This window comes from Osmerus mordax, chromosome 19, assembly GCF_038355195.1.
Source record: "Osmerus mordax isolate fOsmMor3 chromosome 19, fOsmMor3.pri, whole genome shotgun sequence".
NCBI classification, from domain to species: domain Eukaryota; kingdom Metazoa; phylum Chordata; class Actinopteri; order Osmeriformes; family Osmeridae; genus Osmerus; species Osmerus mordax.
In genome coordinates, this window is record NC_090068.1 from 10,903,805 (window position 1) to 10,931,141 (window position 27,337).

The window sequence follows — 27,337 nt, forward strand, 5'->3', positions numbered from 1 at the left end:
CTTTAAAGGAAGGGGCGGTGCAATTGAACTGCAACCCAACAGGATAGACTTTCGTTCACTCAAAACCCATTCATAAATAAGACATTGCGAAAGGATGAAGCGCATTTACAACGGATGATTTTAATGTAGATATGTGTTGTTGGATCCTCTTTACGGTCGAATGCAACGGAATCGTGGCGGCAATATATTCATAAGTCAGCGAAATTCACTCGGGGTGATGCGGCGGTAGGAGAGGAAAAGTGACTTCCGATTGCTGACCCCCTCCCGCGATGGTTATGACTTTCTGTACGTGCCACCAGGAAGCATAGCTTATTTTGTGTTCGGAACGGTAGGCAACAAACCCTAGTTCTTGTCTTCCATCACCTGAAAGTGTTCGTTGTTGCTTAGAGTCTTAAACGTAAATGATTGAATGTCTGCCGCCTCCATCGTTCCGGTTGTATTGAAAATAAGTGGACTAGAAAACTAAGATTCCAATGGAACGGTGAGTTATGGCAGCTAAAGAAGATCTCTACACCAAAGTCACCCCGCGAAGACAGCGCCAGAACAGACCGGGGACTGTCAAACATGGGTCAAATCTGGACGTGCTTCTGTCCATGGGTTTCGCCAAAACCAGGGCGTAAGTATGATACAATAACCGTTCACTCTGACAGGCAAGAAATGATCTGCGCATACGCGCTGAGCATCACAGGACAGGAGATCGGGCTGTTGTTGAGTAAGCTGCATATCGACACATCAAAGTTTCTTTCACTTACAAACCTTCAGCTCGCTCACTGTGTGAAACATGTAATCTTTGAGCAAGCCTACTGACAGCGAGACTACCGACAGCTATTCGCGCGACGTAGGTCACGCTAAGTTTACTATCTTGGGCCGATGAAAAGAGAGACCTCTTGACCTCATCACCCAGCATTCACATTTTTGACCAGATCTTCTTTTCTTTAATCTCTACGATTTTGGAGAGCGAACAGCATGGTACTCCCCTTCCTCTAAACCAAAGGGTTTAATCTGACCGTCATAACGGTTTAACTCTCATTGTTGTGGCATGGTTGGGTCAGATGTCAGGCCACTGTCTTGTTGTAATCCCATGCCACCAGACTGAGCAGGAGACTTTATGACAATACATCTCCGGATTAGGACCGGCTGGACTGCTATTGTGTGTGTGTGTGTGTCACGTACAAGTGTGTACTGGATTGAGAGGATACAGAAATACACTGGAGTGGAACCAGAAGGCAGTGAGTGGTCGATCTGTGTGTTTGTGTGTGTGAGGCCATGGCATTTGCACTTTGGGTTCCACAGGAACTGGAGCACAGTTCCACAGTGATGGTCCCAGGTGATCCTCAGCAGGCGTAAGGAGGCCAGATGCCTTGGCCCTCCTGGCACACTGAGAGCAACTACCAGCACTCTAACCACATACACACCCTGCCGGTTCCTTCAGATAATTCCTAGATCCCCCCAAAAGATATACAAAGCTAAGGGGACTGAAGATTGTCGATATTTTTTAGGAGGAAGAAAGCCATGAGGAGGTAGTCGGTTGAACCCTTGTCCGATGCGCATGATATTCAAACGAGCATCGCCCACTTACGAGGATGTGAAAACGTTTTTCCGAGGCGGTTTTGAATGGCTGTGTTTGTCATAGCCTTGGGAGAGGACGGGGGCCGGGGGGGGGGGGGGGGGGGGGAGGAGGACGACTGGGGGTGGGTGGGGGGGTGGGGTGGACAAGAGGCCTCAATGTGGAGACTTGCCTGAACCAATAGGAAGCATGAATCACATAACCTTACTGTTGTATGTGAGGAATTAATGCTGAATCATTCTCGTATCGACCAGCCTTGTCAGATGTGATCTAGCAAAAGTGTATCTTCTCTCGGCTCTGGAGGAACTCATCATGACCGTCGTGGTCAGAAACAGGATGAGTCCTGACAGGGACTTCAGAGAAAGGTTTCGGGTTTCACAGTATCTGCTCTTGGTTCCTTATTAAGCTTGGTTACTTTCTATAATACGGGAGTCAGGTGGCTGAGCGGTGAGGGAAGCGGGCTAGTAATCTGAAGGTCGCCAGTTCGATTCCCGGCCGTGCCAAATGACGTGTCCTTGGGCAAGGCACTTCACCCTACTTGCCTCGGGGGAATGTCCCTGTACTTACTGTAAGTCGCTCTGGATAAGAGCGTCTGCTAAAATGACTAAATGTAAATGTAAAATGGGTGTTGGGGTGAGTTTGAGGAGGGTGTTGATGTGTGGAGGGGTGTTGGGGCTTGAGAGGAAAGTCTGAATCATTCACAGCTTGGGAGATGTCTTCAGTATTCTCCATGATAATGATGAAACCTAGAGCAAGGACGTGACTGATCTTTCCATTTACCAGATGCGAAGAAAGAACGAGATTATAATTAATTGAATTCTTTTTTCTTTATATGGACGCCATACATTGTTCTTCTTACCGTGGATGACTGACACACGGCACATGCAATCCAATGCTAAATCTGCAACAAACACCGAGCCACGTTTACATTTAGTCATTTAGCAGACACTCTTATCCAGAGCGACTTACAGTAAGTACAGGGACATTCCCCCCCCCCGAGGCAAGTAGGGCGAAGTGCCTTGCCCAAGGACACAACGTCATTTTGCACGGCCGGGAATCGACCCAGCAACCTTCTGATTACTAGCCCGATTCCCTAACCGCTCAGCCACCTGACTCCCTTTTGCTGTTGAACTGATCTAAAGGCCCTGCACACATCGTCACACATCCTTAACTCAAATGGTATGCCGCAAACCTTCTGAAACCAAACGCTCAGCTCCTCATTGGTTGTGTGAAAGGTTCTGGTTGAGGGTTCTCAGGCATTGTGCTGTAATTATGAGCTTTCAACACAAGGCCTTCTCTCAGCTGGCCTTGACACTGTCTGAATCAGTGGTGTCTCTTTCCCAGAAACAAATGGAAGTTACGTCAAACTAAGTTAATACAAAAAGTTCAGTACTAAACTTCTGTCCTCCAAAAACTGCGTTATGTTGCTTCACACAGGTGTGGTTTTTGTTAAACACTTAAAATAAAGATCGATCTGTCTTTTTTGCATGTGTGATAAGTGTGTGCATATGTCGGACTGCATGTTTGTTTGTGTGTGTGTGTCTAAGGCAGGATGGTGTGTGTGTGTGTTTCTCAGCGTGTGTTTACAAAGGAACCATCTGCCCTGCTTCTGTTGCAGTCAGAATGGCTCACCAGTCCTGCTGGCGAGCACCATAAGTGGTCTCTGCCCACATTCTGTTGAGACCCTCCCTGGTGTTCTTCCCACATTGGGCCCCCGGGGAGCCCTGCTGCCCAGAGGAACCCAGATAGCTTCTAGATTGTCCGCAGAGAAATGGGCTTTTAATTACCCCGCCTGTTCACATTTGGCCCTTTGATGACACAACAATGGGGCGCTAACATTCTGTGGCCCTGTCTGGCCTTGTTCGTCCCGCTCTCCTCCCTCCATCTTCTCCTGTCATCTTTCCTGGCATGGATAACTTTTGAGGTGACTGGTGGACCCTGATAATCCGATACCTGGTTTGGTACATGATACCTGATAGCAGTGGTATTGTAGCTTCACCTTAAGCCACAACAGTCATTTACCTTGTTTGGATATCTATTAAACTGAAATGATTTAGGCTGTTGATTCTATTGTGATGTAATACAATAATTACTGGGCGAAAGATAGCAGCATTTATCTTAATTGATATATTAATATAATTATTACACATCAGCAATCTTACTCTGACAGACACACCCTCAACTTTGTGTCAATACATTATTTGGGCTTTGGATGGTTGAATAAGAGTCCATTCAGCACCTTGGACAGCCATCGTAACGACGTAGATCTACTTACAACGCACTTCCTAACAATCAACCTGCATTCTGGTTTGGGAAACGATAGCCTATCTCCGTGCTTGTACCTTTTGGTGAACCCTCTGGCTGGTTGTGTACCAGAGACAACACATTTTTGTACATGCTTGTTGGCATTAGTTTATATTCAGAAGGTCATCCATCAAGAGGAAGTGAAGTGGCCTTTTTCAGGAAGTGGTTGTGACCTTCATGAAGTGCGAAGCCTGCTGGAACATAAAGAGTGCCTACGTTGTGAGATGGGGAGTGTTTTCCCATCAACACGCTCTTTATGTCCTTTCAACTTTAAGGGGTTAGACGAATGCACACAAAGCTCACACTCAAGCACATGTGGCACTCGCAATGTGTTAGCGTGTATGTTTTCAATGCAAGTAAAGAGAGACTTGGAGGAGCACAGCATGATACAGATGTAGGCCCCCCAGTCAGGTGTAATAAGTAGGATTTAACTGACAGTAGGGAACATTGTTTAACAGTGTTTAGTCCATGTAACCTGACCTGCAGTAGCTGTTTCGAAGATTTTCTGACAGGAGTTCTGTTGGTTGGGTTATTTTTTGTAGACTATTAGTACGCTTCAAAGACTACCACTGAAAAATAAGTGAATCAGGTGTTCAAATTAAGTGTCTTTGACTCATGACCATGTTGGGTTACTATTGAAATGACTCACACAGTATGGAAGATGATGTCACCCACATGGGTTCTCATTTGTTGAAATGCCCTCTTACTTCATGTAAATACATGAAGTAAGAGGTGTACATTTTCCTCTTCATTTAGCCCCAAGTGACAGTTTTATATTCATTGCGTCTGAGTCACCGTACAACCAAGTGCTATTTAAGCACAGAAACTCAGTGTTCAGCGATTTGACCCACATCAGCGCTCCTAGTCCTCTTCCGACACGTCCAACGTTTTCCACCGATAAGATTCATCAACATTTGTTTTTCTCTTCGATCTCTGCTGCTGCCCAGGTCAGGGAGGTATGAGCAATGGGTTGTGGAGGATTCGCCCACTATACAGTACCTACTCATACTACATACTAATACTGGTACTATGAATACTAATATGAAATGTCAGGGAAGTATGAGTAACTAGTTGTGTAGGGTCCATGAACTATACCTTCAACCTACAGACCCACATCTATTCTCCCACTATTACATTACATTAGAATTTTTATTAATTTCATATTTATTTATTTTATCAAAAGAAACATACAGGAAGTACATTTAGAAAGTACTGCAGAAGAAGAAAAAGTATTTGTGTGGTCAGAGTCAAGAAAAGCTCAGTATTTACCAGACGCAGCTCAAAGTAACCACATCTCAGCTACCAGGGACGATGCAACAGTAGTATCTCAACTAGTGCAACAATAGCATCTCAGCTAACTTCTACTCAGATCTATTCTTGGAATGATCTTGTAGTTCAGTAGAACATCACATGACTAGAGCCCCGAGTTGTGTTAATGCAGGTTTTTCCATCGTGTCTGGTAGATGAGGCGACTTGGCTAGTAAAGGCTGTTTGAAGACTCAGCCGAAATACCATTAGACCTGTGCACTTCTGATCCTTAATCTCGCGCCGTACTTTATACATGCGCTCTTTGTGCTACTTTTATAAAAAAAAGTGCCTGCTAAATGAAAGTTCATAAATGGTGTGGTTGCAGTGAACTCGCTCAGCTAGACATCGTATCGTGGGGAGTCAGTTGGCTGAGCGGTGAGGGAGTCGGGCTAGTAATCCGAAGGTTGCCAGTTCGATTCCCGGTCATGCCAACTGACGTTGTGTCCTTGGGCAAGGCACTTCACCCTACTTGCCTCGGGGGAATGTCCCTGTACTTACTGTAAGTCGCTCTGGATAAGAGCGTCTGCTAAATGACTAAATGTAAATGTAATGTAAATGTATCTCCTGCCCTGCTTGTGCTCTGTCACCAAACCCTCCTGTCTATTGACTCTCTCTCATCCTTTCACATCTCCTCCTCATCCTTTCACATCTCCTCCTCATCCTTTCACATCTCCTCCTCATCCTTTCACATCTCCTCCTCATCCTTTCACATCTCATCCTTTCACATCTCCTCTGATAATGAGTGCAATGGTGTCACCCTCTGCCTTGCCGCGCGAGACCAGCCTTCTCTGGTTCTGTGAGCGCGAGGCCTTTAGGTCTTTCTGAAGATGAGGAAGGGAGTGTTTCGATGACAGATAAGGGGGTTCTGTACTGTTGGCTCTGGGAAAGAGACGCCACTGATTCAGACCGTGTCGAGCAGGCTGAGGAGAGAAGGCCTCTTGTTGAAAGCTCATAATTAGAGCACAATGCAGAGAACAGATGACAAGGACCCCTCACACAACCAATTTGGAGTCGAGTGTTTAGTTTTGAATAATATTTCCGCGCAGCAAAGGGCCTTGTGTGCGTTTTAATCACAGTTCTTCTCATCTCACTCTTCCTTCTCTTTGTCTTCCACCTCCTTCTCTCATCTCTCTCTCTTTCTGTCTCTCTCTCCTACTGTGTCTCTCTCCTCTTTCTCTCTTACTGTCTCTCTCTCCTCTCTCCTACCGTGTCTCTCCTCTTTCTCTCTCAGCTCTTATCTTTCTCTCTTATCGCCCCTCTTTCTCATCTCCCCTCCTCCTTCTGTCTGTCCGCTTTTCTCTCTCTCTCTCTCTCTCTCTCTCTCTCTCTCTCTCTCTCTCTCTCTCTCTCTCTCTCTCTCTCTCTCTCTCTCTCTCTCTCTCTCCCTTTCTTCTTTTACAACCATTTCTTCACATTAGAACAAGGCGGGTCATGTGATCTGATGGTTCTATTGTCTGCTGTTTCTTCCTGGGTCTTGGAAAGTGAGGCCTGGTCTTCGCCAGACTCACGTGGAATGAGACGCCCCGACATACAGCTCTGAGCACAGCCCTCGGTTACCCTTGAACTTTCTCATCGTGATCTGCACAGAACAGGTCGGCCAGCACGAACAGAGCAGCAGCTGCTTGAAGCAGCCCGGAAGTTGTGGAGGAGGAAGTGGTGTCCTGTGTTGCTCTCCAGTCCTGGAGAGGAAAGGTCCATGGAGAGGCCAGACTGAATGGGACCAGGCCAGCTGGAGGGAGGGGCACTTCCTGTGTTGATAATGGGGGCCTAGAAGGCTCTGTCTGGGGGCGTGGGGCACCCCAGTTTAGTCTGGTGGTGTCAACCGTGAGGGCTCTCTCTGCAGCGGACGTTTGATAAGTGGTCGGTGACGCGAGCAGGCTTCGGTCTGTAAACAGGAAGTGTGGGTTTCCCATGGCGATGAGTCAGGGGAGGGCACTGAAAGAACACCCGTCTCTTTCTTCTTCTTTCTTTTCTGTTTTTCTGTTTCCACTCTGTCTCTCTTTCGCTCTGTCTCTTTTTTTCTCTGTCAGGTTTAGCCATTTATGGTAGGAACCGAGAGATGTAGGTAAGTTTAAGATTACCTTAAGCATCAGCCCTAACTAAGAATCAAACAAGGAATTCATTTTATCCACAAAACAAATCCTATTTTCTACAACGATACATTTTAACGTGACAAAAATAGCAACAACAACAGGGTGTTCAAATGTAAAATTCACAGAACTTCCTCGGCTGACGCACACACACACACACACACATACTTTGGTGCATTTTAGAAAACGTTAAAGAATAAAAGCCAAATAAACTGGTGTTCAAACAATGGGTTGTAGTTTTTGAAGTGATTCCTAATTCTGATTCCTTTTCATGGTTCGTGTTGTCACATCTGGATAGCTGTAATCCTATCATGCTTGTAGACAATCCTCTTACCTCCTCCCTGCTGGATGAAGAATCAGGTTGGGATCTATGATTGAGTTGCTGGTACGATTGTTAGTTTGTGTGTTCGTGGTTATGTGGGTATGTACGTTTCGTTAATGTGTGGAAATGTATTTGCGTAAACTGTGTGTGGGTGTGTGCATGTGTGTTTGTGTCAAAACGTGTAGTTGTGGGTACACTGTGGGTGACTCAATCCATGTGTGAACACCCAAGACTGGAGCTCCACCCAGACTCTTGTCTTCTGTATGTGAGTGAGAAGTGGGTGAGCCTTATGGTCTGTTTCTGTAACCAGGGCTTCCCCTTCCCAGAATGCTCAGCGCTGCCTGGGGGGGGGGTCAGGGGCCTGTGCCGTATCTAGGGCCTTCTCTGTAGGCCATCGCTATAAATAGATCATTGAGTGCGAACTCCACAGTGGCACTATATTCAATTTTTATCTTCTCATTCAGGAAGGAGATACAGCCACACAGTGGCTCTGCTCCCGGACTCACACACACACACACACACACACACACACACACACACATACTAGATGGTGGCGTGGATGCCAGTCTAGAGGTCAACGCGCCGAGCTGTTCAGTTTGTCGTCGGTTTACTATGGTTTACTCAACTTAAATAACTTTGTTTCTTTGGTAGGAATCTTACTAACGTGGTGTTGGGGGATGGATGCTTGAGTACGTGAGGGTAGATGGTGTGTCAGTAGAGTCTCATCCATCCAGCTGGTGATCAATAAGGACCAGGACAGGGGCTGGGCTGGATCTGGAATAGTGGGGAATACAGCCTCTGGTTCACAGAGGGCCTCCTACTGTAGTTAAGATAGGGATTGTGGGATATGGAGTCCTCCTTGTTGCCAGGTAGTCTTTCTGATTCGCAGAAAAGTAGTTCCCCACAGAGACATGGTGAACTTGTGATAGTTACTTTTATAAAAAGACACTAATTAGATTCCGAGCTCTCATTAACAGTCACATAATCAGCTCTTCCTCGCTCAGGAACAAAAGGCTCCAGTTGTTAGCTGGCAGCATTAGAATGACACAGTTAGCGTAGCCTCTTTAGCATGGATACAGTAGGGGAGCCTATGACTTGCTGTCAGGTGGGTTGGAGTAAATGTGGCCTGTAGGTCCTTCCCCTTCCATCGAGAGCTCTCTTTTAGTTCCCCTAATGTAGAGCAGAAGGCATTTGCATTTGTCTCCCTCGTGATTGGCCCCTGCTGCTGTTGCGTTCCAGACCAGGTCAGACCAGGCCTCTCTTGTGTGGGTGGTGCAGATTCGGGTAGACACCCAAGCCTCCAGGTATGATGTAATCGTCGAGTTTACAGAGCACCATTTACCTGTGGGATATGAGTGTGTTAGACGTGTGAACAGTCTGCACCATCACACATGTTTCTCTAGCTGGAGGCTGTAGAATTACATCTTTTTATTTTTTGGAATTGTATATATGCTTTAGTGAGTATCTCTTTTTTTCCAATGGTGTATTTGATTAACGAAGAGCCTTTATCTTCGATTGGTCTTTCTTTGGTTAGTAACAAGATGTACTGCAAGACAAGCACAGTGTGAGGCCTCTTCCCTCTTGCTCATGTGTTATCAGGGATAGAAGATAAGGGTATTGCACTGCCGCATGTGCAAAGCATTACAGTACATGCAACACATTAATGTGTATCCTATTTAGACTTATTTGATTGGGTCATGTACGTTCGACGGCTCTGGTTTCACCCAGCTGGCTTATTTGAATGCTTCCTAAAGATAACAATGTTTTCCCTATCACTGTGTGCTGTGGTCTGTCATAGTCATTTTAGCCATGGACAATACTGTTCCCTGCGAATTCGAAACACATATGTTAACGGGCCTAGAAGCACTGCTGTTCACGGCAAAGCAGAAACACTACTGTTTCCTAGGTGTCGAAACACTACTGTTCAGAAACACAACAAACTACTGAATGCTTCGTTCCAATAAACGTCCTCTGGAAGAGACTATTGATTTTGTGACAGCACTGATCTCTCTCCCTTCTCTCTCTCTCTCCCTTCTCTCTCTCTCTCTCTCTCTCTCTCTCTCTCTCTCTCTCTCTCTCTCTCTCTCTCTCTCTCTCTCTCTCTCTCTCTCTCCCCTTCTCTCTCTCTCTCCCTTCTCTCTCTCTCTCTCTCTCTCTCTCTCTCTCTCTCTCTCTCTCTCTCTCTCTCTCTCTCTCTCTCTCTCTCTCCCTTCTCTCTCTCTCTCTCTCTCTCTCTCTCTCTCTCCCTTCTCTCTCTCTCTCTCTCTCTCTCTCTCTCTCTCTCTCTCTCTCTCTCTCTCTCTCTCTCTCTCTCTCCCTTCTCTCTCTCTCTCTCTCTCTCTCTCTCTCTCTCTCTCTCTCTCTCTCTCTCATCTCTCTCTCTCTCTCTCTCTCTCTCTCTCTCTCTCTCTCTCTCTCTCTCTCTTTCTGCAGGCTAAAATCTCTGGTGTCTACAGGGGGCAGGAATGTCCAGGCTGCTTGTGATTGGTAAGTATACACATAGACTAACTCAGAAAAACACACCTAACCACACATACACTTTCCCCCTACACAAACACACACGTCAAAACACGGAAAGCTGGGCATCTGTAATGGCAGACTACGCCATGGTAATCATTAAAGCCCTGAATCACATGGAACTGAGGTTCCGACTACAGTGAGGAACCGAGGACGTTTTGGTTACTCTCTCCTGCCCCCTGTTGGACAACCCCCTATCCAACACATCTCTCCCTTCTCGCCGCCGGCCAGGCTGTTCTCCCACGTGGACGACCCGTTCCTGGACGACCCTCTCCCCAGGGAGTACGTCCTGTACCTGCGCCCCAGCGGGCCTCTCCTCCACCAGCTGTCCCACTTCTGGGAGCAGAGCCGCATCACCTGTGCCAAGAACAAGGCTCACAACATCTTCCCCCACATCACGCTCTGCCAGTTCTTCATGGTGAGTGTGTGTGTGTGTGTCTCTATATCATATGGGTGCTGTGTCCCCGAAGCGTTCTTTGGGTTAAGTTCAAACTGCCTCTTCGTGTCTGAGCGTGTCTCTGGGCCCCGGCGTGCTAACGTTGTTGTGCGTGTGACACGCCCTTGTCTCTGTGCCAGTGTGCAGATGGGAAGGTTGAGGCTCTGTGCGAGGCCCTCCAGGCCACCGTGAGCCGCTGGAGAGGCCGTTTCCCCGCCCCTCTCCCCCTGGAGCTGTACACCTCCTCCAACTTCATCGGCCTCTTCGTGGAGGAGCACATCGCCGAGGTGATCAAGACCTTTGCAGCCGACTTTGCCACCGAAGCGGAGACGAAAGCTGGTGAGAACCCTGACCTCCGCCCCTTATGTTCGGACCTCTCGAGTCCTGACCCCTGACCCCTGTTTCTTCGGTCCCCAGATGTCCACGTGGAGCCTCATAAGAAGCAACTCCACGTAACGCTGGCCTACCACTTCCAGACCAATCACCTCGCGGCGCTGGAGAAGCTGGCCAAGGGCGTCGACATCTCCCTGGGCTGCGATTGGCTGGCTGTGCTCTTCTCTCGGGACATAAGATTCGCCAATCACGAGGTAACGTTGCCGCGTCATCCCTCCCGAGGCGATGTCTTGACGAGTCACCTGTCCTGTCAGACGTCCAGGCTGGTAACCTCCCTCCCCCCCACCCCCCTCTCTGCCCCCCTCCCGTCCCCTCCGCAGACCCTGCGCGTGATGTACCCGTACGTGCCTCAGAACGAGGACGAGCTGGAGCTGGTGTCGGGGGACTTCATCTTCATGTCTCCGCTGGAGCAGGGCAGTGCCAGCGAGGGCTGGGTGTACGGGACCTCCCTGGGCTCCGGCATGTCCGGCCTGCTGCCCGAGAACTACGTGAGCCGGGCTGACGAGTGCGACACCTGGGTCTTCCACGGGTAGGGAGGGCCAGCAACGTCCATGTCGACACCTTCCGTAGCGAGCCACCCGAGTAACTGATGTTTTCTGCCCCCTGGTGGTGAGGTGTAGGATGTGTCTCTCCCACTGTCGAGAGACCATTCAAACCTCCAATCATGAACGGCAGGCCAGGGGTGCAGCGTTAGCGTAGAGGGTGGTTCCAAAAACGTTAGTCCTCACTAAACCAAACCCACATCCTTCCCTGCGTGTGGTGCTGTCCTCAGGTCTCACTCCTTCCTCCACGGTGCCTTACCCTCCAACACCGGAGGGGCGGTCGGTGGGCTCCTGTTTGACGGACAGTTGGACGGCCGTCTCCTTGACGACCACTTGGATCCGACAGGCCTCGGTATTCTCTGTCCTCCTGTCCAGGTACGTCAGTCAGGACACAGGCTCACCATACTGCCTCACTATTATGACATGTGTACTGTCCTGTATATTAAACACATCCAGTTTAGAACATGTTATTTAATTGGACACAAGGCATCCCACGAGTGAATATTAAAATAGAGGATTGCAGCAATGGGACTTTAAACTGTACATTTGTCACTCATCTTCACAGGTCACTAGGTATTTTAGATTGCGAAAAAAGTCATGTATACATTTCATGCATGTGTTGAGGTGATACAATGTGTATGATACACATTGTATCGTAATATGTAGTTTATGCTACTATGTACGTTTATACCCTGCTGTATATGTCTGTCTTCATATCTCTGCTGTGTGGTCCTCAGACGATGACACCTAGCTGCCAGTCTGGTCTGGCTAAGAGGAGACTGTTTGTGTGTCGTCATGGCGAGAGGATGGATGTGGTGTTCGGGAAACACTGGATCACTCAGTGCTTTGATGCCAAAGGTAAGACTGGAGCAGAGGAGGGTAGACCTTAAAGTTCTTCTCTCGACTTGAATATGAGAGAGACAGACTGGAACGGCATCAGACTACTTTTCCCATCATGCCGCTGTGCCTCACCTCTCTGCCTGGCGTCTCTGCTTCACCTCTCTGCATCACCTCTCTGCATCACCTCTCTGCATCACCTCTCTGCCTCACCTCTCTGCCTCACCTCTCTGCCTCACCTCTCTGCCTCGCGTCTCTGCCTCACCTCTCTGCCTCGCGTCTCTGCCTCACCTCTCTGCATCACCTCTCTGCCTCACCTCTCTGCATCACCTCTCTGCCTCACCTCTCTGCCTCACCTCTCTGCCTCATCTCTCTGCCTCACCTCTCTGCATCACCTCTCTGCCTCATCTCTCTGCCTCATCTCTCTGCCTTGCGTCTCTGTCTCACCTCTCTGCCTTGCGTCTCTGGGTGTCTGCAGGTCGATATATCCGCTCCAACCTCAACATGCCGCTCAGCCTACCTGCCCGTACCGGAGGCTTCAGGGAATACGATAAAGACTGTCCCATCACAGTGTTCGGATCCACACAGGCTCGGCTTGTAGGTAGGTATCTGGTACCAGCTCGGCCTGGTTGCTAGCTAGCTGGTACCAAGCTGGTCTGGTAGATAGCTAGCTGGTACCAAGCTGGTCTGGTTGCTAACTAGCTGGTAACAAGCTGGCCTGGTTTCTAGATTGCTGGTACCAAGCTGGTCTGGTAGATAGCTAGCTGGTACCAAGCTGGTCTGGTTGCTAGCTAGCTGGTAACAAGCTGGCCTGGTTTCTAGATTGCTGGTACCAAGCTGGTCTGGTAGATAGGTAGCCGATCACCCCAGCCCTGTCAGACGGTCCATGTTTAATGTGGCGTGTGGGTGTGCTGTCTGTGTTCGTAGGAGAGGCCCTGCAGGAGAGTCACACAGTAATAGACTTTGTGTACTGCTCTCCATCGCTGCGCTGTGTCCAGACAGCTCACAACATCCTCAGAGGTACCAGATCCCACTCACACCTCATACCATACTGCTCATCTTACATTACATTGTTTTATATCGCTGTAGCCCCACATGCGCTGTTATATAACTGTAGAGTATGCTGCAGTATACTATGTACAACCCTGTCTCCTCCCCTCCTCCTCCCCTCCTCCTCCTATGTCCCTCCCCTCCCTCTCCCCCCCTCCCTGCCCCCCCCCCCCCCCTCCCAGGCCTCCAGCTGGAGGGTCAGACTAAGGTCCGTGTGGAACCAGGCCTGTTTGAGTGGACCAAGTGGGTCGCAGGCACCACCCTGCCAGCCTGGATCCCTCCAACAGAGCTGGCTGCAGCTAACTTGAGTGTGGACACAACGTACAGGTAGATACACACACACTCCACACACACAAGTCCTCACACTGTTCATCTGGTCTATACACACAGTCCTACACACACCTCACACACCATGCACAGCACACACTTCACACACACTGTCCGGCGCACGCTCCTCTACACACACTGGTCTACACAGGGCTCCGTAGGCTTGTCAGAGGTTAGCAGCGCTCACGTAGACCTGTGTCTTCTGGTTTCCTCTCCAGACCTCATATTCCCATCAGTAAGCTGGTGGTGTCGGAGTCCTACGACAGCTACATCAGCCGGAGCTTCCAGGTGACGCGGGAGATCATGGCGGAGTGTAAGAACCTAGGTGAGCTTCCGAGAGCCGTCTGTTTCAGCCGTAAAACACGCCCGCGCCGGGTGAGTAGCGAGCGCAGATGGATTTGGCGGGTGTCCGTATTGCAGTGTAAGTCACGGTATTCGCGGTATGTGGCTCCCTGGCCGCTCCCTCTCTCACACAGGAAGCACAGTGCTGATCGTGGCCCACGCTTCCTCCCTGGAGGCCTGTACGCGCCAGATGCAGGGGCTCAGCCCCCAGAACTCCAAGGACTTTGTGCAAGTGGTCCGAAAGGTCAGCCCACTCTCCCGGAGGCTTGCCAAGAGATGATGACTCTCTCTCTCTGTCTTTCTCTCTCTCTCTTTCTCTCTCTCGCTTTCTCTCCCTCTGTCTTTCTCTCTCGCCTCTCTCCTCTCTCCTATCCTCTTATCTCTCCTCCCACTCTCTCTCCTCCTCTCCTGTCTCCTTCTATCTTCTCTCCCCGTCATTTTGGTTTGATTTAGATTTTTTAATTATTGTTTTTATTGACTTCTTCTCGTCTCTCTCTCTTCTCTCTCTCTCTCTCTCTCTCTCTCTCTCTCTATCCCCCTCTCTCTCGTACACTAACCCCCTCCAGATCCCCTACCTGGGCTTCTGTGCGTGTGAGGAGATGGGTGAGACGGGGGTGTGGCAGCTGACCGACCCTCCCATCCTCCCTCTGACCCACGGGCCCAATCACAGCTTCAACTGGAGAGAGACCCTCCTGCAGGACTGATGGCCACGCCCCTCCCTGGCCACGCCCTGCAGCCTCTCTCTGGAACAAACACAGCGTGACCCTTTCTTCAGCTAAGCCCCCCCCCCCTTTCCCCCCCTCTCAGCCCCTCCCAGAATGCCCCGGCTCACCACCCTAGACACCGTGTGAACACACTCTCGGCTCTGACCTGCTGTTTAACACTGTGTGTCCCGGCACACTGATCATGATGAAGGAAGAGGTGGAGGTGATGATGGTGGTCACAGCACAAAGTACCTTCTAGTGTGAGACGATGGCATCTGCAAACCCAACAGGATGCTTCACAAACACGGCAACCCACGATGCCAGGAGAGGGGGGGAGAGGGGGGGGGGGGAGGAGCTGTGCTGCCTGGAGCCCCTCCCCGCTCCCGGGAGTCTGGCACCAATGGCATTCTGGGAGAAAAAAAACATGGCTGCTTTCTCCTACACTGTGACGGGAGGAGAGCTGCACAAGTCATCCAGTCTGCCATGCCTCTATGTCTCTGTTTAGTTGAGTCATCTTCACATGCACAAACCCCTCCCCTGACTATAATAGAAAGCACAAAACTAGACCTCATTGTGACAATCAGACAGGAGAAGGCTGTGACCTCACCAGGAAACTCATCCATACACACCACACTCCATATTAGTTAAATATTTTGGTAACGCTTAACTTTAAGGTTACATTACACAACTACCAAATAACTACACACCAATAGATTTAGTAACAACATAGTAGGTGCATAGGAATTGGTATGTAATTAACTGTAACTAACTGCAGTTCTTTTCCCATGCACCTACAACATTGTCACTATAGGTATTGCTATGTAGTTGGCGGTGTGGTAGTTGATGTAACCTTGATATAGAGTGCTGCTATGTAGTTACATGGTAGGCCATGTAACCGTAATAAAGTGTAGTCCATGTTTTAGGAATTTCTTTCAAATTTGACCATGGTCCATCAAGCTTAATTCCAACTTTCAAATTCTCATAATCAACAATGAGTCCATCTTAAAACTCTCTGAAGTGTAAAAGGTTAGCCTTCCTGTTCTGACGTACCGCTGAACTGAGACTACTGCTTTTTAATGTTCACTTCGTTCTGTTTTACTATGTTACTAAACATTTATTAATGTGATTCATTTAAGGGTAACAAGTCCACGTTTGTCATTGTAGGTGAGGAAATGACCCACTGATACAGGCGTTTTTATTGGTCGGTGGTGTCCAGGTGGGATGGGAACAGGAAGTGACACGATCTTGAGAAATGTGAAGTTACATATCAGCTAATGTCAGACAGGACACACTTTAGACCAATTAGACTGTCACAGATTTCCAGACATGTAATTTTTTGTTTCTGTTGTTAAGCAGTGTTAAACCGATATTTTGATTATATAACTAGTTTATATTATAGAGCTGTTATACACAGTCTGTGGGGAGAGTTGTTGCAGAAGTAACATTTCAGCTAAATGTATTTTAAGCGCCATTTGAATTCCCAAAGTCTTTGTTTGATATTATCCTTTTTAGCTTGACGCATACAACACATACACAAATAGCTTGAACACCTATATGCATCTATTACCATGAAGACCCTTTCTCTACCAAGTAACGGTAATTCAAATTCTGGGGTCTTTTTTTCTTGTTTGTGTCAGTGTCAGTCGCTGTTTTCATAGATCCTGTAACATTTCTGTCTGTCCTGTGTGTGAAATTGCTCTTACTGTTCTTGGATGGAGCACGTTGATGGTCAGGATCAACCAGTGATCTCTGTTCCCCCTTAACGGACCACCTTCCTTAGTGTGACATGGGCTTCAAACTATGGATTATAAGAATATGAAATAGATGGCGAAATTGATAGAGATTCTGTACCACCCTCTCCCTTTTCTCTAGTTCTACCTTTCTGTCTGTCTTTTACTCCTGATCTCTGCTTCTCTCTCTTTCTTCAAAATCACTTCATCCTCTCCTCAGGACTCTCTCCTCCTCTGTGCTGAACCGCTGAGCAGCTCACTACATTGAGATGTTGATATGTCAGAAGTATTTGATATTGAAGTTTGAAATGGGGCTTCTGTCTTCTGTGATCAGAAGTACAGTTTAAAACCTCCCATGACTAGCAGCCATGCCATGTCACGTGCTGGGAGAAACCCCCTTCTGACATCAACAAGGAAGGAACAAGTTGGGTTTGTGTCGCTTCTGTTAGCTTGCTGCGTCTTCTGACTTGATCTCGTTACGTCACGCGAGACTTGTTGAACTTGTCTTCCAGCTTTCAGCTTCGTTTAAAAGGAAGACGAAAACAAGGAAAAGTTACTTTTCTGTCCTCAGCTGCCTCAAGTGCTTTGCATGCAAAAGGGGCAAAAACAAGCAAATTGAATATAATCTATTTACTTGAAAAGTAAACTATAGCCTACATAAAACAAAATTTAAGTCAAATTGAATTGTATTTAAATTATTGTTTTAAATGTATGCATTACACAAAGTATACAAGAATATATTATATTTTGTTGCAAATGACTGCCTCTAATTATATTGGTTGTGAAAAGGTCTGATGACGATAATGTACTGCTTAGGAAATATGTAAATTATGTTTGCAAATAAATGTTTTATCTGCATCAACGTCTCATCAGTAGGCCTAGTATTACCGACAGATGGCGCTAGGTAACTCTGTATTATTGTCATGACACCAGCTGCTAGAAATGAAAAGTTACATGCTGATTGAGTTACCAGCATAACACGATTTGAAACGTATTTCGTAGTTGGCTATTATTTTGAAGAGAAAGAACACATTGATTAAAAGTAAACCTTTGCAATCTATTAGAGAACAAGAACGATTCCCTCGGCAAAGCTGCTAAATGGACGGTTTTCAGGTAAGCGATCATATGAGATTATATTATTAGAGATAATTTCAGATGCCGATAAGATTGCCAAAAAACAAAACAGTTTTCATGTTATGTTAGATACTGAAGATTTTTTAATATCACAAACCTTTTACAAAAATCTAGGTCAGAGGTCAGTGCCCCTAGATTGTCCCGAAAGTGTCCTTGAGCAGGTGAAAGGAGATGATGGAAAAAGTCTGTCAAACGCTCCGGTTGCTAAGTGGACGGGCAGACATTAAAACGACATACGTTTTTCCGTAGGCTTTGTTTCCCATGAATTTATTCAAAGTAAACACGTCTTTGACGCTGTGTTCAGCCGCGTGTCCTATCAAGGTTTTTCGGGGGTCTTTGGGTGTGGTTGGTTCTGCATTTCCAAGAGGATTTTAAGTAAGAAGCTGGTAGGAAGCAAACGCTTTCTATAGACTTTGAAGTGTAGAATGATAAACAAGTCACGGCTTAAGGCGGCTACATTTCCTCTGTCACCAGACACACACACACTTTCAACTAGGCAGTCTGCCTTAAGCAACTCTCTCCTGTGGTCTCTTGCCTTAAGAAGTCTTTTGTTTCCTACCTTTCCCATGACCTTTGGCTCTGGGTATCAGCTGGGCGGCTGTCTGGAGTTAGTAACTCTCCACCCCTCACGCCATCAAGCCCCCTGGGTCACTGGAGGGTGTTGAGATGGAGGGAGAGAGATGGAGAGATAGGCAGAGAGAGAGAGAGAGAACATTGAGAAAAAGGAGAGGGTGAGCAAGAGAAAGATGAAGAGGGAGAGAGAGAGAGAGGGGGGGGGGAGGTAGAGGTGGTCGTGGTGCAGGTGACCAGTCATCCACACATCTTAGCTTCTCTGCAGCGGTTTCTTTTTCATAGCATGTTTGTGTGTGTGTGTGTGTGTGCATGTGTGTGTGTGCGTCCCTGTGTGTGTGTGTGCACAGCACCTGTTTGTTGAAGGCAATGTGATCGGTGACAGGAGCATGGCTGGCTGGCTAATGACAGGGTTTGACGGGTGACATGAAGCTCTACTGAGTGGTCAACAGCTGGCTCTGGTTGAGCTGGAGGGACCAGGAGATGATTTCAACCAGTCAACCAGCCAGCCAGCTAGTCAACCACCCAGCCAGTCACCCGGCCAGTCAACCAGCCAGCCAGCTAGTCACCCACCCAGCCAGTCACCCAGCTAACCAGCCAGCCATCTAGTCACCCACCCAGCTAGTCACCCAGCTAACCAGCCAGCCAGCTAGTCACCCACCCAGCCAGTCACCCAGCTAACCAGCCAGCCATCTAGTCACCCACCCAGCTAGTCACCGGGCCAGCCAGCCAGCCAGCCAACCAGCCTGCCTGCCAGTGTTTATCAATATGAAACAGAGTAGCTGTCAGTGTGCAGCAGAAAGACAGAACACGCCGTCTGCACACTGGATTACTGCTTCTATTTCCAGCACGGCCGGGATGGGGGGCATGCCTCTGAGGGCAGCTGTGGCTGGCTGGGGAGGACTGGGCCTGGCTGGCTGGCCAGGTCGGGGCGGGCTTTGACCCTGAACCTCAGGCTATGGAGAGAGAGAAAGCTGGGAGGAGAGAGGGAGTGAAAGAGAGAGAGAAGGGACAGGGCTGGTAAGAGAGAGAGATGGGGGGGGGAGAGAAGGAGAGAGAGAGAAAGGGACAGGGCTGGTAAGAGAGAGAGAGAGAGATGGAGTGAGAGAAAGAGAGAGAGGGTGATGGAGAGATAGAGAGCAGGGAAGAAAGGGAAAGGGAGAGAGCGAGGGGGGGGGGGGGAGAGCTGGGGGAGATAAAGAGCGAGAGAGTGACTGTCTGTGAAGAGCTCATTCTGCGTACTGGGGCCACGTGTCTGATCTGAAACCGGGTCAGGTGGGCTGGTGGGGGGAGGGCTGGAGTCCTACACAAGGAGAGTCAGTGGGAGAGAAGCCCTGTTTATTTCAGTTTTCTGCCTTTCTGTTTGGAGCAAGCGGGGGGAGGGGGAGAGGGAGGGAGGGGGCAGCGAGCGTCAGGGGGAGCGAGGGGGAGAGGAGGGAGGGAGGGGACAGCGAGCGTCAGGGCGAGCGAGGGGGAGAGGAAGGAGGTATGGGGCAGCGAGCGTCAGGGGGAGGTAGGGGGAGAGGAGGGAGACAGGGGGCAGCGAGCGTCAGGGGGAGGTAGGGGGAGAGGAGGGAGGGAGGGGACAGCGAGCGTCAGGGGGAGCGAGGGGGAGAGGAGGGAGGGAGGGGACAGCGAGCGTCAGGGGGAGCGAGGGGGAGAGGAGGGAGGGAGGGGGCAGTGAGCGTCAGGGGGAGGTAAGGGGAGAGGAGGGAGGGACGGGGCAGCGAGCGTCAGGGGGAGGTAGGGGGAGAGGAGGGAGGGAGGGAGGGGGCAGTGAGCGTCAGGGGGAGCGAGGGGGAGAAGAGGGAGGGAGGGGAAACTGCAGCTCTAGTTGTCACACTGCAGCGTGGGCCTGGTTCTGAACGAGATGCAGCACAAACTGGGTCATGACTGAGGGGAAAAGAGAGAGATTACGGTCTGACAACAGTGCTGTGAGCCGAATTAGACGGCAGGATTTTTAGGACAGGCTTTACGTAACACGTAGACAGCTGAACCACCAGGAGGAGATCTGCTCTGTCTGTGTGTGTGTGTGTCTGTGTGTGTGTGTGTGTCTGTGTGTGTGTGTGTGTGTGTCTGTGTCTGGGTGTGTGTGTGTGTGTGTGTCTGTGTGTGTGTGTGTGTGTGTGTGTGTGTGTGTGTGTGTCACATTCAAACTCTGCCCAGAGCCACCACAGCACAGCGGCCCAGATCATCTGCCCGGAGCAGAAACTGTCCTCACAACATCTCTCCACGCTCTCCATTATATATGAACTTCTCCAGAAAAACAGCTCTGGAATGTCCCTGTTTCTAAGATGGCGGAGGAGAAGACTGTTAAACTGGAAATATGAACTCAGAAAATGACAAAAGGTGATCAAAAACTGGTATTCCTCCTCCTGGGTGGGACTGTAAGGCTGTCCCCTCAGGTGACAGGAGGCTGGTGTCTGAGCTGCAGACCCACAGCCTCCTGGGGCTCTGTCTGGGTCAGGTCTGCCTGTCTGGAGGGGGACGGTGACAATGTGAGAGGATGAGAGCAAGAGGATGAAAGGATGATTGACAGGAGATTAAAGGATGTTTGAGAGGGGATGAGAGGATGATTGAGAGAGGATGAGAGGATGATTGGGAGAGCATATGACAGTGTATGGTGCTGTGAGTGAGAGGATGAGAGAGTGAGAGGATGACAGAGTGAGAGGATGAGAGAATGAGAGGGCACAACTATAGTGAGATGTTGTGACTGTTCATGACTGTGTTAGGACTGCGGGATGTTGTGATTGTATATGACTGTGAACTTGTAATGATGCTATTGTGATCATGTGATTGTGATAGTGTCACTGTGACCATGTTACTGTGTGATGATGTCACTGGGTTCATGTTGGTCAAAGGTTAATATTCTGTTAGGGTTAGGATTAAAGCCAAGGTTATGTGTGGTGTTAAGGCTAGGGTTAAGGGTTAGGGTTAGCATCTGATGGCTCGATGTGTTGTCGCTAATCTGCTCTTTTATTATGAGCTCATATTGAATCTCGAACAGGGGCATTCTGGGAAATTGGGTCCAAAACGTGTTAGACCTTCACATTGCAATTTTTAAGTCGAATCGAAACTGCACACTGCCCTCATTTCACACTGAATAACCTGGACTGCATGTAACATCCGTCTGCTGTCATGTCCATTCCTTGTTCATACTGCTGTCATTCCACCTAAACACATTCGGAAGCAGACACACTGGACTTCAGTCTGTGTGAGATCCCGCTTGTGGAGTTTCTGGTTGAAGGGGCTGGCATTGGAGGAGTGTGCAGTGAAGGGAGGAGGGGGGGGGCAGCAGGAGGAGGGGGGGGGAGGAAGGAGGGAGGGAGGGGGAGGTGTTGGAGTCCCACACAAGTGGAGTCAGTGGGAGAGAAGCCGTGTTCATTTCAGAGAGAGGCTTTTTGTTTGGAGCCAGCGGTCTGCCTCTCGGTTTTCAGATACTTAGTGTCAGTGTGCACAGACCTTTATGGACTCGCTCTGTTCCCTCCCTCTCTCCCTCGTCCTCTCTCAAACTCTTCTACGTTCTGTTTGTCGTTACTCTGCCGGTAGGAGCCGGGGGGGGAAAGCTTTTCAGAGCAGCTGACAGGAGAAATGGCAGAACTGGATTTGAAATAATTCCAGTGAGCCGACGGAGAGAACTGCTGCGAGATGGAGTTTGGAAAATGTCTGCCTTCCAGCCGACCTAGAGGAGACGAGAAATGGGAAGAAGTAACTTCCCCCCCCCCGGAGGCAGGCAGCGCAGAACACGGAGCTGGGAGGAATAAGGTGAGACGGCATTGCTAATTACTCAAGTTTGTTTGTGTTTTTTTTGGAGGGGGGGGGGGACCTGAGATAAGATACCACAACCATTTCTTTTATTGCATTGATCAGCCGTCACAGACAAAGTGTTGGACATTTTGTACATGAGTTTGTGCATGTGTGTGTTTGCGCGTGCGCGTGTGTGTTAGGGAGCTCTTGCTTGGTGTTGTACTTGTATACCAACTCAGCTGCTCTGCTGGAGTTTGTGTGTGTGTGTGTCCAGACGTTTGACACATCCTCAAACAGCTAGACACTGACACACACGACACAATGAAAAAGCTTCAGGGGACATGTATTAGGGAGTCAGGTGGCTGAGCGGTGAGGGAATCGGGCTAGTAATCCGAAGGTTGCCAGTTCGATTCCCGGTCATGCCAACTGACGTTGTGTCCTTGGGCAAGGCACTTCACCCTACTTGCCTCGGGGGAATGTCCCTGTACTTACTGTAAGTCGCTCTGGATAAGAGCGTCTGCTAAATGACTAAAATGTAAATGTAAAATGTTGTCTATGCTTTGCTCATTAGTATCAGTCAGATCTGAAGTCCAACCTGGAGCAAGATGCTGTCCAGGTCAGGGCCCGGTCAGTGGGGGTGTTCTGCTGGGGTTCCAACTAACATGGATTACAAAATAACTCATGATCTAATGCTGCATTCAGCAATAACCAGGAAGATCGGTAGAGCTCAATGGTGGAGCATTTGACTGCCCATCAAGAGGTTGTTGGGATAAAAGCTCAATGAGAACCTCGTTATTAAATATTATTACCTGAAATGTGTTGTCATGGCCACGTTATTCATCAGTTCTTTAACCAAACGTTGAAGCAGGGATTTTAATGAATGTGTAGAGGACCGTAAATAGATTCCTGAAAGTGTTTGAACGCATAACCAGCGGTCTGAATGTTACAGTGTAAGTGTTGGAACTCTCAACAGCCCAAGTGTGTGAATTCCTGGTAGTTTTCTGGAACCTTCCATAGCCTTGCTGTCTCACCAGGAAGTACAGAGGAAACATAAAATCAGTGGATAGAACACTTCAAGGATGTTTCAGGGCATTTGAATGCAAATCAAGAGGTTGCAGGTTTGAATCCCCCCTTTGCGGCACTTTGGATAAAAGCATTTGCTAAATTAACACTTTATTCTTCTTAAGTCCTTCAGTGTTACCGTACTACACCGTCCAGGCGTGACTGTTACACAACACATTGCTGTATGTCTATCAGAAGCTGTGGACTAACGTCATGGATTGATGACAATAAATGGATGCTTCTGGAAGTTTTGGCTGAAAGATGAAAGGATTTCATGTCTCTGGTAGAGTTGGCTCAAACATGGATGGGTGTTTCTGGAAGTGTAGGCTGAAACACAGATGCTGGTGAACCTAACCTTCACGCTGTTGTCTTGGGGGTGTTTCTGGAAGTGTAGGCTGAAACACAGATGCTGGTGAACCTAACCTTCACGCTGTTGTCTTGGGGGTGTTTCTGGAAGTGTAGGCTGAAACACAGATGCTGGTGAACCTAACCTTCACGCTGTTGTCTTGGGGGTGTTTCTGGAAGTGTAGGCTGAAACACAGATGCTGGTGAACCTAACCTTCACGCTGTCTTGGTAGTATTTGGAGGTCATGACAGCATGTCAGCTTCAGGATTTCAGCGCCTTCGTCCAGTTCTCTGACCTCAGGATGAGGTCTGTGTCTGGGAGTCAGGTGGCTGAGCGGTGAGGGAGTCGGGCTAGTAATCCGAAGGTTGCCAGTTCGATTCCCGGTCATGCCAACTGTCGTTGTGTCCTTGGGCAAGGCACTTCACCCTACTTGCCTCGGGGGAATGTCCCTGTACTTACTGTAAGTCGCTCTGGATAACAGCGTCTGCTAAATGACTAAATGTAAGTGTAAATGTAAATGTGGGATGAGTCGCCAAGACTTCTGAGATGAGCACCGAGAGTACAGATAAAAGCGTCCATTAAGTTAATTAAATGTAAACGTTGTGTGTGTGTGTTTGTGTGTAAGCTCCAGGACATTCCTGTGCTGACATTCCCTCAGCATGGCTGTGTGTGTGTGTGCGTGTTTCTGGGGGGCTTGAAAACACACATGATGTCCAAAAAGGAAATCCTGCAGGGAAACGACAGACTGAAATAGCACCCCCCTTCGTGGAACTACCCCCCCCCCCATGGAAATAGCCCCCTATTTTTTAACATACCTGCGAAAGATAGGTTTCAGCAGAGAATATTAACCCGTGTGACTTTCACAGTGCTTTGGCACTGTGACGGACCATACAGGCTTAATAGAGGTTGAGAGTTGAAAACGTGCGTGGCAAAGAGATGAGGAGAACAAGTTGGGGTGTGAATATGTAGAGACTGTCTACAAGACGGAGGGATGGAGGGAGGGAACATACCTCACATTCCTAGCTCATGACCTCTAGGGAGAACAACAACAGAGATGGCTGAAGGTCACCCTGTCAACGTTGTCAAGGCAACCAGCAAGGGACACAAGAGTGTCCATCAACAAGCCAAGTAAAGGTGACAGTCTGACAACTTAGAAAGAATGAAAGCTAAATGAATGCGAGATTAGGTTGACATTAATAATTCCTAAGTACAGCATCTCTGAGTGTCTTTGTATGTATGTGTAAAAGTGGTTTAATATATTCCAACACTGTTTGAGTTTGCTCAGTCAAACTGTATAAAATGTTAGTAGTCTTTTTGCAGACCATAGGCTTGGAGACAGCTATGCAATAGGAATGAACATCACAGTAAAAATGTGCAAACAAGTAGATAGTGAAGTCCCACACATTCAGTGTTTGCATTTAGTCATTTAGCAGACGCTCTTATCCAAAGCGGTTTGCAGGGCATTAGCGACGTCCTGTATTAACATGTCATCGTCCGTGACCAGATGTGTCCTCGCTCTCCCGTGTTGGTCAGTCCTAGCGACAGAGGCAGACTAAGGGGGAGGGTGAAGGCCAACGAGGCAGTGTTCGCTAAGGCTGGGACCCAGGGTCCCTAAGTCAAAGGTCACACTCAAAGCCAAGTGGTGTATTGGTGTGTGTGTGTGTGAACTGGGAACCTGACACTGATCCGGGACTCACCCCTACGATGATCCATCTGCTGCTTGTGTAAAACGCCCCTTCAAAAGGCCACATCACTGGCGTGGCCACGCACCATTTAACACACATCTCTGATGTAATCCCAGAACTAACAGATTGCAGTCTGAGCAGGCAGAGAGAGGAACCAGACCAGACTATATGGGAAGTCTGGCCTGCTCCGAGAGAGAGAGAGACATAGACAGACAGACAGACAGACAGAGAGAGAGACATAGAGAGAGAGACAGAGAGAGAGACACAGAGAGAGAGACAGAGAGAGAGACATAGACAGACAGACAGACAGAGAGAGACACAGAGAGAGAGACAGAGACAGACAGACAGACAGACAGACAAAGGTCACAGTTGGGGTGAATCAGTCAGAAGATGATCAGCAAGCTGTCTTTTACAAATACTTCCCAGAACTCACCACAGATTGAGTGTGTGTGTTTGTCGGGGGGGGGGGGGGGGGGGGGAGTGTACATGCATGCTTGAGCGCCTGCGTGTCTGTGGGTGCGGAGGGGTGTGTGACCCTGTGTTACGCAATAAGGGGCCCAACTTGACATAAATCATGCTTTGGGAGTATTCGTGTTGTATCACTGTAATGGTATTATTTGTGCTTCTGAAGTATGTTGAAAATATGATTACATGTCAAGAAGCATGCAGCGGGATTGAAGAGCAGAAAGGGGTTTTATCTAGTGTCTGAACAGTTTGCCTCAGAGGAGGGGGAAACTCTTTACCTGACTTGTTCTGCGGTTCTAAACTGCAAATCATTCCTTTTCTCCATAAATCCCGGATTGCCTCTTAACAAAAATGGATCTCATCCCTCTCTCCTTCCATGGGAATGATCTCATCGCCTCCTCTTTCTTTGTGGAGGAAGAAAGTGCAAAGTGCAAGCCTGAGAGAGAGAGAGAGAGAGAGAGAGAGAGAGGAGAGAGAGAGAGAGAGAGAGAGAGAGAGAGAGAGAGAGAGAGAGAGAGAGAGAGAGAGAGAGAGAGAGAGAGAGAGAGAGAGAGAGAGAGAGAGAGAGAGAGAGAGAGAGAGAGAGAGAGAGAGAGAGAGAGAGAGAGAGAGAGAGAGACGAGAGAGAGAGGAGAGAGAGAGAGAGAGAGAGAGAAGAGAGAGAGAGAGAGAGAGAGACTGGGGGGGTAGTTAGAGGGGGCCTGGGAGGGCATGTGTTTACTAGTGACAGCAGGCGTGTGTGTCATGAAGGCAGGCTGGGGTCACTTTATTAGAGGGTTATTTTATGAGGGGCCGGCCTGACCTAACAAAGCCAACATACCTGACAACTCTGGCCTCTGTCCAGACACCAGTACAGCCCAGACACCCCAGCACACACAGCATGTGCACCCACACACGCGTGTGTCAAACGTGTGTGTGGGTTTCAATATGGGCTCAGCTTAATCTCACACTAAAATAAAAAATCTCTCTCTCTCTCTCTCTCTCTCTCTCTCTCTCTCTCTCTCTCCCTCTCCCTCATGTACATTAGGATGCAGTCTTACTTCAACTATCTTCTCTCTCTTCTCTTCCTTTCTCTCTCTTCTCTGTCAGTTCCCCTCTCAGTTCCCCTCCTTCTGGGGCGAGGAGTGGGGACGGACAGTCACCAGCAGACAGGCTGAAACCCTAATCCTTAAATCCAGCCTTGCGACAGTGAGGAACCAGACTGAGGCAAGGAGGGTTTTTCCAGTCTGTTTAGGGACATCATGTAATCAGTGACGAGGCTCTGTCATCACAACATCTGTCTGTGGGTCCTCCAGCCACGGGTGACACACATAGTTGGACCACGCACTCACACAACTCCTTCACCGACACACACGCATACACACAGACATACACGTACTGTACACACACTCTCACAGACACACACACAAATACAGGACACACACTCTCACAGAAACACACACATATACAGGACACATTCTCAAAGACACACACACACACACATACAGGACACACACTCTCACAGACACACGCACACACATCCCAGGCCTGTTTCTGTACCGGAGCAGGGGGCCCCTCCCTCCCTCCCTCCCTGACCTCCCTGACCTCCCTGACCTCCCTCCCTCCCTCTCGTTTTGTTTTAGTTTGATTGGAAAGTAAAATTGTGATTTTTTTTTATGAAATGGGTTTGTTTGAATAAGAAATGGCTGGTGTGGTCGAAACTGCTTGGTTAGCTGGCAGTTCTAACTGCCCAATAAAGGTATCTTTAAAAGTCATAAGTCTCTCTCTCGCTCTCTCTCGCTCTCTCTCTGTCTCTCCCCCCCTCCCCCCCTCTCTCCAGGTCTACAATGCAGGACATATTGTACTGTTCACCACTGCTC

General features: G+C 48.7%; 1 protein-coding gene across 2 annotated transcripts; it reads left to right on the plus strand.

The window, feature by feature from the left end:
* The first annotated feature begins 283 nt into the window (after positions 1–283).
* ubash3ba (ubiquitin associated and SH3 domain containing Ba) lies at positions 284–17,301 on the plus strand. Of its 2 annotated transcripts, XM_067257615.1 has the most exons (14): positions 284–616; positions 10,025–10,078; positions 10,340–10,526; positions 10,685–10,883; positions 10,962–11,131; positions 11,258–11,466; positions 11,710–11,854; positions 12,217–12,337; positions 12,795–12,917; positions 13,244–13,336; positions 13,549–13,693; positions 13,912–14,018; positions 14,170–14,279; positions 14,602–17,301. In XM_067257615.1, exons 1-14 carry the CDS (start codon positions 489–491, stop codon positions 14,737–14,739), a joined length of 1,929 nt encoding a protein of 642 aa, XP_067113716.1. In that variant the 5' UTR covers positions 284–488; the 3' UTR covers positions 14,740–17,301. The 2 variants fall into 2 exon arrangements, with proteins under 2 accessions (XP_067113716.1, XP_067113714.1); XM_067257613.1 differs by having other exon boundaries at positions 10,962–11,466.
* Positions 17,302–27,337: the final 10,036 nt, after the last annotated feature.

What these genes read in the sequence shown, in the direction of transcription:
- ubash3ba (XM_067257613.1), top strand. Translation starts at nt 489, where the DNA reads ATGGCAGCTAAAGAAGATCTCTACACCAAAGTCACCCCGCGAAGACAG. An exon ending in AGCTCACAACATCCTCAGAG is followed by an intron (nt 13,337 to 13,548) that starts GTACCAGATCCC and finishes CCCCCCTCCCAG; the next exon opens with GCCTCCAGCTGGAGGGTCAG. An exon ending in TTGTGCAAGTGGTCCGAAAG is followed by an intron (nt 14,280 to 14,601) that starts GTCAGCCCACTC and finishes AACCCCCTCCAG; the next exon opens with ATCCCCTACCTGGGCTTCTG.